This window comes from Capra hircus, chromosome 11, assembly GCF_001704415.2.
Source record: "Capra hircus breed San Clemente chromosome 11, ASM170441v1, whole genome shotgun sequence".
In the NCBI taxonomy this organism is placed as follows: Eukaryota; Metazoa; Chordata; class Mammalia; order Artiodactyla; family Bovidae; genus Capra; species Capra hircus.
In genome coordinates, this window is record NC_030818.1 from 104,670,091 (window position 1) to 104,682,269 (window position 12,179).

General features: G+C 65.2%; 2 protein-coding genes across 6 annotated transcripts; both read right to left on the minus strand.

The window, feature by feature from the left end:
* PPP1R26 (protein phosphatase 1 regulatory subunit 26) lies at positions 1,488 to 9,950 on the minus strand. 5 transcript variants are annotated; one of them, XM_018056193.1, is made up of 3 exons: positions 9,830 to 9,950; positions 7,659 to 7,779; positions 1,488 to 6,840 (listed from the first exon to the last, which is right to left on the minus strand). In XM_018056193.1, the coding sequence occupies exon 3, from the start codon at positions 6,402 to 6,404 to the stop codon at positions 2,898 to 2,900; it is 3,507 nt and encodes a 1,168-aa protein (XP_017911682.1). In that variant the 5' UTR covers positions 6,405 to 6,840; positions 7,659 to 7,779; positions 9,830 to 9,950; the 3' UTR covers positions 1,488 to 2,897. The 5 variants fall into 5 exon arrangements, with proteins under 5 accessions (XP_017911682.1, XP_017911683.1, XP_017911681.1 ...); XM_018056194.1 differs by lacking the exon at positions 9,830 to 9,950 and adding an exon at positions 9,478 to 9,583; XM_018056192.1 differs by lacking the exon at positions 9,830 to 9,950 and adding an exon at positions 9,468 to 9,575.
* Positions 6,451 to 11,895, minus strand: LOC108637100 (translation initiation factor IF-2-like). The gene is made up of 4 exons (XM_018054749.1): positions 11,833 to 11,895; positions 9,478 to 10,670; positions 7,902 to 8,073; positions 6,451 to 6,840 (listed from the first exon to the last, which is right to left on the minus strand). The coding sequence occupies exons 1-4, from the start codon at positions 11,893 to 11,895 to the stop codon at positions 6,451 to 6,453; spliced, it is 1,818 nt and encodes a 605-aa protein (XP_017910238.1).

Genomic DNA, 12,179 nt, shown 5'->3' on the forward strand with positions numbered 1-12,179 from the left:
TGCAGGGCACAAGTCGGATCCCTGGTTCAGGAGGATCCCACACGCCACGGAGCATCTAAGCCCAAGAGCTGCAGTGACCGAGCCGGAGCGCCTGGAGCCTGGCGCCATGGCCGGAGAGGCCACCGCACTGAGGATCCCGAGCTCTGTGACCAAGGGGAGACCCCGCTCGCCCCCACCGGAGAAGCCCGTGTGCAGCAAGGGAGACCCAGCAGAGCCGAAACGACAACAGTGATGAGAAAGAGCAGCCAAACTCAGCGCTGGGGTGAGCCTGCTGACAGCTCAGATTCTCGAAGACCCCGTCCTCTGTGGACACGCGGGTGGTGAACGTCAGGCGCTCGCCCCCAGGGCTCTCCCCGCCTCCCACCCCATCTCTGCCGTTAGGGCTTCTGACGTGGGGTGGGATCTGCCCCCCTCCTTGGCGGTAAGGGGCGTGAACGTGTGGCCCCAGCTTGCAGCGACCTCCCTTCCCTGGGCAGCGAGAGGGGCCCCCTTATTCAGTCATTCCTCGCTGGCTGTGCCGGGCCTCCCTTGCCCTGCAGGCTCTCCTCCAGCTGCAGTGCGCGCGCCGCCTTCTCCTTGCCGCGTGCGGCTCCTCTTGCTGAGCACCGGCCTTAGGGCGCTCGGGCTTCAGTCGCTCCAGTTCCCGGGCTCCAGAGCTCAGGCTCCGTAGCTGTGGAATCCGGGCTTAGTTGCTCCGGGACAGGCGGGACCCCCCCAGAGCAGGGAGTGGGTCCGTGTCCCCCACACTGGCAGGTCCTCCTCGGCAGGCCTCGGGACCTTCGGCTTGCTCTGGCCACACGCCCTCCCCAGCCTCTTCCTGCGGGTGGGGGTGCGTCCCGCCCGGAGCGCTGTGACCCTTGGACGTGAGGCGGGGCCAGGACCAGCGGAGGGGCTGGACTGCGGCTGTGGATGAAGCCGTCACTGCTCAGCCGTGCTCCCGCCGCCCCCACTGCGGCTCCCCTCCTGAAAGAAGCCGACTGGTTTGGGCCGTGCTGGGCCCACGTGGCTGTGTGTGGGCTTTCTCGAGCTGTGCGCGCGGGCTCCAGCCCATGTCCTCTGCTCTGGCAGGTGGGCTCCACCAGGCAAGTGCCACTCCAGCCCCTTTGCGGACAGGCTGCAGGACACCTCCCACCCTGGCCCCAGGGTGCACCAGTGTTGACCATGTTGGGGGGCGGCAAGTGGGAAAACAAAAGCTTTTATGCAGCCTGGCTTGCGGGCAATCTCAGGATGGGCCCACGCTATCAGGGTTACATCCAGGTCGTGAAAACCAGGCATGCCTGCAGTGCCCGGGGAGCAGCCAGAACAGGGGTGGGGAGGCTGAGGGGGAGGAAGGTGGGAAGGGTCTGGGGGGCGGCGATGGGGCCAGGAGCAGAGAGGTGCCCGCGGCTGTCCTCGATGGCAAGGGTGGAAGCCTGGCAGGTCCCGGACGCTGGGTCCTCACGTCAACATCCTGCAAAGGCCACTCTGCACAGGACAGACCACATCAATTGAGGTGTGAGCAGTGCTTGATTTATTAGCATTAAAAAACCCAGTTCATATATACAAAACAAACTGATTTTTGTTGTCAAGTGTTAAAAGCACTCCTTTAAAATTAAATACAACTTAAAGCATGGATTAATGAGTTGATTTCCTGGGAAGCACTTCAGTGAATGAATATTTGCCAACGGAAACATCAGACTCACACCATGCGGGCACCAGGGGGTCACGGGATCCACAGGGCTGCTCATCACAGCGCCTGACCCCGGACACTGTAGGTGCCGCACACGTCCCCAGTGGGTATTCCCGCTAAGACCCAGGGCGGGGGCATGACCTGTGAAAATTCACTGGCACGTTAGAGTAACGACCAACTTCAGCGGCAACTTAAACCTCGCGCCAGGCCCGCCGCAGCTGCACCGATGAGCTGTGATGCCCGGGGTGGTCGGTGAAGGTTCGCTGGACAATGGTGTGTGAACGTCCATGCTCGGCCGTGGGCCCCGCGGCAGCTGAGCAGCAGAAGGCACAGGGAACCAGGCTGGTCCCAGCTGTGCGCGGCACCATCAGGCACCGAGAACACGGGGTGGACGGGCGCGCCGGCCCGCTGCCGGAGCCCACCCCCAACCCGCCCAGCCCCCGCCCCCGGCGGGCTCGGTCCTCAGGACTCCGGGCACCAGCCGCTCTGTGGGCACTGATGAGGATGAGGACAGTGGACACACACGGGCTGGCTGAGACCATCTGGAGCTGTGATTGAACGTGAAGGACGGCAGCTTCCGCATAAAAGGGTTTACTGAGCTGGTGGACTTGTGTCAGAACTGAGGAGGCCTGGACACTCAACAACAGAGGCTCCAGGTGTGAACGGCTGGCCGGCGGTCTCCCTGGGGGCCTCGGTGTGCGCCCCGGGGGGCTGGTTTGCTCGCCGGCCTTTGTGCTTAGAAACGCTTTTCTGCTTGAGGACCCCGGCGGACCTCTGCGGGGGAGGCGGGGGCTCTTTCACTTGAGGAGTGCTGCCAGCAGCGCCCTGACAGGGACGGCCGGGGCGTCTGGTGAGTCTCGGGCAGGGCTCTGGCGGCTGCCTTCCCAGGGCTGGCACTGAGGTCGCAGCAGGCCACGTCCACCAGCGGTCGGCCCTGAGCGCGGGGACGCGCGGAACCGAGTCTGCTGATCCAAGACTTGTGCGGAGCCCACGGAAAACCGCTGCGAGGAACGCCCCGCAGGATCCAACAGTGGCGTTCACCAAAAATAGTTTTCACAGCACTTTAAATAATTTACAAAAAAGGCTACAAAAATCGTATTTACCAGGACACGTCTGTTAAATAAAAACATGGTTTCACGTTAGTGTACACATGTACAGGCTGCACAGGGACCCCCAGGGCCCCCGTTCCACCAGGGGCGTGGCTGCAGGGCCTGCACGCGCGCGGCGCTCACAGCTGCAGCACTGGGCCCTGGGCCGCGGGCCCGCTGCCCTCCTCCACCGACGTGTCGCTGAGCTCGCTGGCGTCGCTGCCCAGGGCCTCCGGCTCCTCCTCGTCTCTGTCCAGCCCCCTGCGCCCAAACCGCAGGTCCAGGACACCCTCTTCTGGCCCCGAGCCCCTCCTGTCGGACAGGCCGAGCCCTGCCCGGGGCTTCCTGCAAGGCCAGCGGCTGCTTTCCTTCACCAGCAGGCGAGGGCTTCCAAACACCGGGCCGCAGGTGGCCTGGGCCTCCCGGAAGGCCGAGAAGGACGGGCCCTGCAGCGGCAGACCCAGGCCAGGGCTGAAGAGGCCGGTCTGCTTGGCGCCCCAAGGCACGCTCTTCCCGAAATGGAATAGCTGCGTGGAGAGCAGTGGCGAGAAGCCAGCAAAGGGCAGGCCCCTCCGGGGGTCTGTGGCGAGGCTGGGTGAGCCCCGGGCCTGGCCCCCCGGCCCCTTCTCCTTCTGGCCACCAAGGCCCCCTCTCCACGCAGCCATGTCCCTGCCTTCCGGGCCCAGTACCCAGGTGCTCTGCAGCTGGCTCTGGGGGGTGAGGTCAGGCCAGGGGAGGGTGAGGCCGGCCCGGGGTGCCCCGTCCCGCTGGGAGCCCGGGGTCCGTGCCAGCGAGCCGCGGCCCTCTGCCCGGGCGCCAGCCTCTGCGCGGCTCGGGAGCTGGCCGAACGTGCCCTCCCCTGTAACCCTGTCGGGCCCCCTGGGGCCCGGGTCTCTGGGGGCACAGATGTTTCTCCTTGGAGCCGGCGCTCCTTTGGCAGGGGCAGGCCCGCTGGTGCTTCTGGGTGGCGCCAACTCGCACCGGGCCAAGGTGGCCGGGGCACAGGGCTGCTCAGGGTGCAGGCTGCTCCCCCCGCCTGGAGCAAGGGCTGTTCCTGGCCCCTGGGGGCCCTCGGCCCCCAGCAGCGGGGCCCCCCTGACCCTCTGGCTCCTCGTGCACGTGCGAGGCTGGGCAGCAGGGCCATGGGGCAATGCTTTCCTGCCCGGGAGCTCTGGCCTGGCCCCAGTCAGCGTTCCCAGGGCGGCTGGGCCCCCTCCTGCAATTTCTGATCCGCTCAAGGACTCCTTGGCCTTTTCGGCCAAAAACTTCCTGATCTCCAGCTCGATGCTGTCGTCGCTGTCCACGGAGCTGCTCTCGTCAGACAGGGAGCTGGGGCTTTCGGTGGCACCAGGAGGCTCGCGGGCTGCCGACTCCCTGGAGAACGGGCCCCCGGGCGCAGCCCTGCCCCGGGTCCAGGGTGCTGAGGGGCCCGAGGGTGCGTCCTCTGGCTCTGAGCCGTCCACCTTCGCCCTTGCTGTTTCCCGGCAGGGGACATGCAGGGGTCTCCCCGGGCTCTCCCTGCTGTCCCTTCTGGACTTGGAGAGACAGCTTTTCAGCAGATGGGGGCTTCGGTCTCTCCAGTCTTTCTGGAAGCCCCCCAGTTTGTCCAGGAACTGCGTCTCCGTGGTGCTGAAGCGGACCCTCTTCTTGCAGCCAGCCCGGGGGTCCCTGCACCGCTTCCGGAGCCGCCGCTTGGAGCGCAGCAGGTCCTTGATGGCCGTGTCCAGGTCCTCGTCGCTATCCAGCGAGCTGCTCTTCTCCTCGGAGCTCGCCTGTCTGTCCCCGCGCCTCCCCTCGGCCGTCTGCCCGGGGCCAGGTGGTGCGGCTCCCAGTGGGTCCGGGGCCCCGAGCTCATCGCCCGGCCCGCCCGTCTTGAAGGGGAGAGGCTGGCTGTGGCTCTCGCTTTCCCTCCTGGGGGCCTCGGGGGCTCGCCCCTGGCCAGGCTGCACCCGGCCCTGGCCGCGCTCGGCGTCCTGGGCATCCTGCGTCTCGGCCGTGTCCCTGGGCCGCCTGGGTGTGCAGGGCGTCCTGCTGCGCCTCCTCCTGCAGCCCGGGGACGGGTCTGGAGTGTCAGGGGCCGGGGCGCTGAGGCTGGGCGGCGGTGGGCTGTGGGCGGGCCGGGCGCAGGTCTCTGTGTGGGGCAGCGGGCCCCCCGACTGCGCCTTCAGGGCCAGGAACGTCCGGATCTCCCGCTCGATGCTGTCATCACTGTCCACGGCGCTGCTGTCGCCGTCGGGGCCCTGGCGCAGCGGGCTGGTGGGTGCGGGCCTTTCCCCACCGTCCACGGGGGCTGGCAGGATGGCCTTGGAGATGTCCAGGATGGCCTCGGCACACATCAGCTCAGCAGACGTGTCTGCCCGGCGTGGGGACCCGTCCAGGCCCAGGCTCTCAGCAGCCACGCTCCCCGGAGGCACGGGAGCCGTGGTTTCCCTGGGGGGCCTGGGCGGGTGCTCAGGGTCTGGGCTGCCCGGGCCGAGGTCCATGGCCTTGGGGGCTGCTGGCTTCTTCTTGCCGGGGGTCTTGCTGTGGGCCTCGGGCCAGGGCCCCCTCAGGCTGCGGGGCCCCTTCTCCTCTGTGGGCAGGGGCCCCTGCTGGCCCCGGGCCCCCCTCCGCTGCTCCCGCTGGTACAGCCGGATGGCCTCCTCGATGCCATCGTCGCTGCTCGAGTCAGGCTCCTCAGGCACCGGGGCGGTGCTCCGTGGCCGCCTGCCCTTCCGCGTGCAGCCCGCGCCCCTGCGGACCCCACCTTTACCCGGCGCGGCCTCTGCAGGGGGCCCCACGGTGGCAGCAGCAGCTGGCTCGGTGGCGACCTTGCACCTGAGGCCTCTGGGCAGTGCGCTGGCCTTCGCGGACCTGGGCAGCTTCCGGAAGACGAACTCCTTGCCGGCACCCGGCAGGTCCTGCTGTGGTGCCCTCAGTGGCGGCTCTCCGCCAGGCCTGCAGGTGGCTCTGGCCAGGCTGTCGCCGGGGTCTGCCTTTCTGCTGGCAGGGAGGCCACCTTTCTGGGTCTCATGCAGCCTCTTCTCGCTCAGGAACTGTTCAATCTCCGCCTGGATGCTCTGTTCGAAGGAGTCATCGCTGCTCACGCTGAGCGGGGAGGCGGAGCCCCGGACAGGGCTGGGGCCAGCTGCAGGGTTTGGGGGACGTGGGGTGGCTGGGGCGCCGCTCAGAGGTGGCTCTGGTCTGCACCGACGGGCTGCGTCCCCAGATGCAGGTGGTGGAGCGGCCCCGCTCTTGGCCCTCAGGTACTCCTGGATGGCTTCCTCGATGTCCCGGTCCACCGAGTCGTCGCTGTCCGAGTCCGGCACCAGGGGCCCGAGGCTGGAGGCCTCCTCCTCCTCCTGCTTGGGGTCAAGACCCACAGCAAGACCACAGGCCGCAAAGGCGGGGCTGGCAGCTGGCAGGGCGCCCCGGCCCCTCTCTGCCCTCTGGCTTCCCGGCCGGGCATGCTCGCCACTCATGCCCAGGGCTGCCTTGTCGCCCTGAAGCCTGCTGATGGCCATCTGCACCTGGGCGCTCGCCGCCGCTCTCGAGCTGCCCTCTCTGGGCTCTGAGAAGCATCGGGGAAACCTACAGCTCCCAGGTGGGCCGAAGGCCTCCCACGCGGACCGCAGGGCCAGCACAGGAGGCGCGTTCATGAGAAACATCCTAGCGGGCGGCGCGCAGAGGTGGGGCTTTGCTTCTCTGCCCGCTTCACATCCTGCGGGGGGGCACGCCGGGCGGGCGCCCCGGGTCAGGTCGCACGGGAGCCACGGGCCTGGCGAAGGTCCGGCCGGCCGTGGGCCCCCGGGCCTCAGCTTCCTCGGCTGTACGGGGCGGGTGGCCGAGGAGACTCATGAGAAAATGCTTCCAAGCCCCCTGGGCCGAGCTCGTGGAAGCTGACGCGAGTGTCCTTCTTCCATCATCCCTCCGACCATCTTCTCCGGTGAAGGAGCAGAGGCGGAGTTTACCTTCCGAAGTCGTCAAGAGGGGGTGACGGGACGAAGGCGCAAAGCTTCTGGCCGGGTGGAACTGTCGACTAGTGGGAGTCAGGCTCAGCGACACATCACGGGTTGGTTGGCTCTTGACACAAACTAGCAGCTCCTGAAAAGAGAAGTTACGTGCTGTGAGCACCTAAACGCCTTTGGAGAGTTATTGACACAGAAGCCTTTCTATTGGAGAAGCCTGAATGTGTGTTTGCCAGATGATCTCAGGGGACCGTACGATTATTTGCATGTAATTAGCACAGACACTGCCCCAAACAGTCACGTGCCCTTCCTCACGCTGTGTGGCTTCTCTGCTTTCTGAATCTCAGTCCAAACGTGGCTGGGCTGGCAGAACCGCTGGGCTGCCCTTGGGAACACAGTGTGGACTTGCTCCCAGAGGCCTTGACACTAGCCGTCTGGGACCACCACCATGGCGGGTACATGGAGCAGGTTGTACACAGAGAATTAGCAAGACGCAAGATACACCACCACTATCAGTTCTGAACACGTCTCTCCGACCTCTCCTGACCCCTCACAAACTGGAACGCAAGTGACCGAGAGTCAAGAGGAGAGCTTGGCAGCGCTCCTGGAAGCAGGGAAATTGAGTTCCAACCCCAAACGGTGCCGGGCAAGGCTGTTGCTGCCTGGGAGCCTGGGGGTGGGGGTGGCCGGAAGTGGCCTGGGTGTTTGCTTTGCTCCCTGCAGATCCTTCTCCCGGAGGAGCTTCCTTCCTGACTGACGAGCACAGAATCCTGTGTTTACACACCACAGTCCTTTCCAAGAAAGCCTGGCCCGGCCACCTAGGCAAAGACGTGCCCAAACAGGTGTGACGAGCAATTAACCAGAGGGTGTGACCAATTCAGAAGGAAGTCCTTTGCTATGGATATTTATGCTCAAAAAGTGAAACTTCAACGTCAAAGAATTTGCTGCAATTACCTGTGATTCTCTTCAAGTCCAGGTTCAGTGTAACGTCTGCAGAACAGTTCAAGGACTGGGCCTTCATCTCCCTACGTGTACTCTGTAGCGTCTTGGGCCCACTTTTTAAAAAGACTTTTGACTGTCAGGATTAAAGAGAATCAGAGACTTAATTCAGAGGCTGAAACTATCGCTGGTAAATGTTTTGGGGGAAAGAAAGTGCATTAATTTAAGGCCTCGAAATTCAATTTTGGAAGAACTTACCCTGAGGCCAAATACAGTTAACCACAATAGTTCCAACTTCCCTGAGCCATCGGTCTGATGTACCAGGACATGCATAGCTGGGGACGTGAGAAGCCACTTCAAAGTCCTCAGATGGAGCCCCACGACAGCAGGTGGTCTTTCCCGCAACACCACCCTCCGAGGAGATCCCCCGCTAAGGACAGTGGGAGCGGGCAACGCCGAGGGGGAGGGCTCTTCCACTGGGCTGTGCCAACCTCACTGCCCTGGTATTATTCAAGCTGCCCTGGTAAAATAGCAGCGTACAAGACATTCCCATAGGCCTTCTCGAGAGTCTAGACCAGGAATGTTAACTTGCTGAGCAGCAGTGCTGTCTGAAGAAGCGCCTGGGGACGGATCCCAGTGACTTCTACTCCAGGCAACAGACAGCACGGGAGGGAACGCTCCTCTCTGCTCCTCACCTTGACTGTGGTCACTGCTTCTAAATGCTGTCTCCAGCTCGGACTCCCAGGGAGTGGTTTTCTGAACTGTCAGATTATCTAGCCCAAGAATGAGGTTAAAAATTCAGAGGGTGTCTCCAGCGACAACTTGGCTTGTGGCTTTAAAACAATGGTCTACATAAGATGAATCATTCTGGAAAACCCCCTCAACTGTACTTTGGGGGACTGCGGGCTGAAGCCAGGGGGCTCCCACTTTTGTCAGACTGCTAGCCTGCACCCCAAGAGCCCCAGAACCAGGTCTGGAGGGTGACTGTGGGGGCCCCAAAGCCACGTGGTGCCAGAGTCTGAACCGTGCTAGGGGCCCTAGACCTCTCTCTCTAGACAGACACCTCCTGTCTCCAGGAGGGCTGCTGCTGCTGCTGCTGCTGCTAAGTGGCTTCCGTCGTGTCCGACTCTGCAACCCCAGAGACGGCAGCCCACCAGGCTCCGCCATCCCTGGGATTCTCCAGGCAAGAACACTGGAGTGGGTTGCCATTTCCTTCTCCACTCCAGGAGAGCAGAACCTCACTAATGCTTATCCGCAGACAAGCCTGGTTCCCTGCACGGATGCCCAGCACAGCTCTGGGTTCCCCACAATGCTGTGCACTCCTGGCTGGCCCCCTGGGGTAGGGAGCTGAGGGTCAGGGTTACAAAGCCCAGGAGGGCCTCTCCGGATTGCTGGCCTGAAGTGGGTGTGGGCTGGAATTTCGGCCGGGCTTGCCAGAAGGCGAGGCTTGACAACACAGCAAGGACGGCTCCAAGCAAAGCTGCAGAGCCGCTGTCTGTGGCTGGAGGGCCGCAGGCAAGGCGAGACCCTCGGCTGGCCCTGCCCGCCCTTTGCTCCCGGCCTAGGGGCGCTCACCCCCAGCGCGGCCTCTGCCAGGAGGCATCCCTGTAACCGGAGCAGCGACCCGGTCCTCCAGCAGGGAGGGGTTGGGCTGCGCCCCGGCTTTATATTCTGGGCTCCGTGGTTTGGGGGCGAGGGGCTGGCCGGGAAGCCGGGGCGGGGCAGGGGACCCTCCCGGAAGCTGCGTGGGGCGGGGCGCGGGGCGCGATCTCCGCGGGAGGGCTGAGCGCGGGACCCCCCACCCCCGCCGCCGCCGGCCCTCACCTGGCCTCACCTGGGCCCCGCGCCCGGCCGGCTTCGAGGAACGCGGGCGCGCGCCGACGGGGGCCCGGGCCAGGAGCTGCCTCTGGGGCCGCGGTGCCTAGCCGGCGCCCGGCCGAGTCCACGCCGCCCGCGGCGGCCCCTTCCCCGGCGGCCTGGCGCCGCGGAGCGGCCTGCGCGCCCGCCCTCCGGCCCGGCCCCCGCCGCCCACTCGGCCCTGCGCCGGCCCCCAGCCCGCGCCCGCGTCGGTCCCGGGGAGGCGGCGGGGTCCCGGGCCGGGGGGCGGGCTGCGGGCGCCGGGGGCGCGCGGGAGGGCGGGGCGCGCGCAGGGCGGGGCGGCCCCGGAGCCCCATCCCCGGACCTACCGGCGGCGGCGGGGCGGCGGCGGCCGCGCTCCGGAAGCCGTGCCCGGTGGCTGGGCATCATGGGAATGGCACGGCCGAGTTCCGGGGGAGGCGCGCGGCCCGGCCGGACCCCCGCCCGGCGAGCGCGCGCCCACCTGCCGGCCGCGCCGCGGAGGAGCCGCAGGAGCCGCGCGCCGCCCCCGCTCCCGCCCGGCGCCCGCGCCCGGCGCCCCGCGCCCCGCGCCGGCCCCGCCCGGAGGCGGCCCGAGCCTCCGGAGACGGCCCCCCCTCCCGTCCCCGGCCGGCCCCCGGGGGGCGCCGGGGCGCTCGGAGTGAGTAGCCGGCTTGAGGTCTGACCCCCGTCCGCTCCCGGCCAGAGGCGGGGCCCTCCGGCGCTGCGGGGCCCCTCTCCCCGGGGGCCGCCAACTGCTGGGCGCTGAGTCGGTGGCCGGGTCGGCAGACGCTGCCCTGCCTCCGCGGTCCCGGGCGGGGGCGGGGGACGTGCAGGCCGGGAGGGCGTGGGCCCCCGCCGGGCGCGGACGGGCTGCTTTGCGGCTGGTGCTCTTCCTGTGGTCAGTGCGGTAACCGGAAACTCCTGCCGGGCCCGGCGCCGCCGTGTGCCGAGCACCGTGCCCCCTCCTCCTCCGGGCTGGCGGAGGGGGTTCCTCGAGTCTGCACGGAGCTCCAGTCTGGCCCCCGGGAAGCCGCCGGCCCCTGTGCGTCCCCTCACCCGCTCCCCGCTCCCCTGCCAGTACCCCGAGCTCTGGGCTGCGCGTCCAGCCTTCTCTCTAGGAAAGCTGCCCAGGCCTCCAGCTGCCTTGGCCAAATGCCGCTGTGTGTGTGCTTGCTGCTTCACCTCCACCTTCGGGAGAAGGAACAGGGGCCGCGGATGGATAAGCAGCTCCCCAGGGGCAAGAGTGCTGTTGCAGGGAAGCTGGGTGGCAGGGTTCAGGCCTGCTGTGCAGTGCAAGCCCAGGGCCGGAGCAGCAGAGGGCGGGGCAGGGGCAGGGCCCACCTATCACTCAGGGTCTCTGAGCACCTGAGCCTGCCCGGTTGGCCTTGGGGAGGCCGGGTGGAGGCTGGGGTACCCGGGGCCTGGCTGCATGGGCGTCCCTGCAGGAGAAAGCGTGTTAAGGCACACCTGACATTGGCCAGTTTGGGGAGGAGGAGGGAGCACTGTCATCTAGGACCCCCACCAAGCAGCAAGGCAGGTGGCCTGTGGTCCTCGCTGACCGTGTGGCCCTGAAGTTCTCTCCCGGTTTGTGTGATTTTTCTAACAGCTCAGAGACCTTCACTCAAGGCCTGGGGTGTCCCACTGCCCCTCAGGGCCCTGGGGCAGGTGTGGCGGGCTCTGACCCGTGCGAGGGGCACATCGAAAGGAAGGCAGACACTGCCTCTGTGCCCCCCGTGCCAGCCTCCGGGGCCCCGACCTAGACATCTCTCGGGGTGAACTGGGGTTTTGTTTCCTGTCTAGAAAGTACTAGAAATTGGACAGGAGAAAATAAATCAGAGGCTTTATTCCTACAGGGATGAGAAGGGGGCTGTTTCTTATCTGCCTGGGGAATTTGGGGCCAAGTGTCAAGAAACCCATGAGAACATTGAATTAATTCTTCAGTAAATTGTTTAATAAACACTGTCTTCCCATTAGGAGAGTGATACTTCTTTATCACCAAAAGTTTGGGAAAAGTATCTAATGAGCCAGAACTAGGGACTCCACATAACTTGGCTTGGGTTTTCACAGGTTTAACTCGTGCCGTGATGAACGTCTTTGCTGATTTGTCCCTGGAAGCCGCCGGCTCAGCTTTCCCAAGGGTAAATTCCTAGAAGAGACACTGCCTGGCCAAGGACTGGGATGTATTTTGGCCAAAATGCCCTCCGGAAAGGCCCGGCTGAGCACCGTGTGCCCTGTGGGGCTGGCTCCTGTCCTCCGTCCGCCTCTGGCAACCTCACAGGTAGAACAAGCCTCGCCACTTGGAGCTTAATCTCCTTACCTCCTGGTGGTGCAGAACATCTGTTTATCTCACCGTTGGCCGCTTGGAAAATTGCCTGCGTGTCCGCGCTTCGAATGCCTTTCTGTTGCGGCGCATGGCTTTTTCTTGCCCAGAGCTTTCCTCATCAAGGACTGAGCCCACCTCCGTCCCGTTTATTCTGTCACGTTTGTCCTTTTCTTTGAACTTTGGGTTTAGCTTTTGGCTTGTTGTGTTGGTGACGCTTGAGTTTTCAATTTGTGTAGCCAGACCTGTCAAGTTGCTTTTATGGTTTCCAGGGCGGCTATTACCACGCTGAGGTTTCCTAACCCGTTTGCCAATCTAATGGCTAAACTTACAAATAAGAACTACTGAAGACCGGCAGGGGTGTGAATTACAGATTC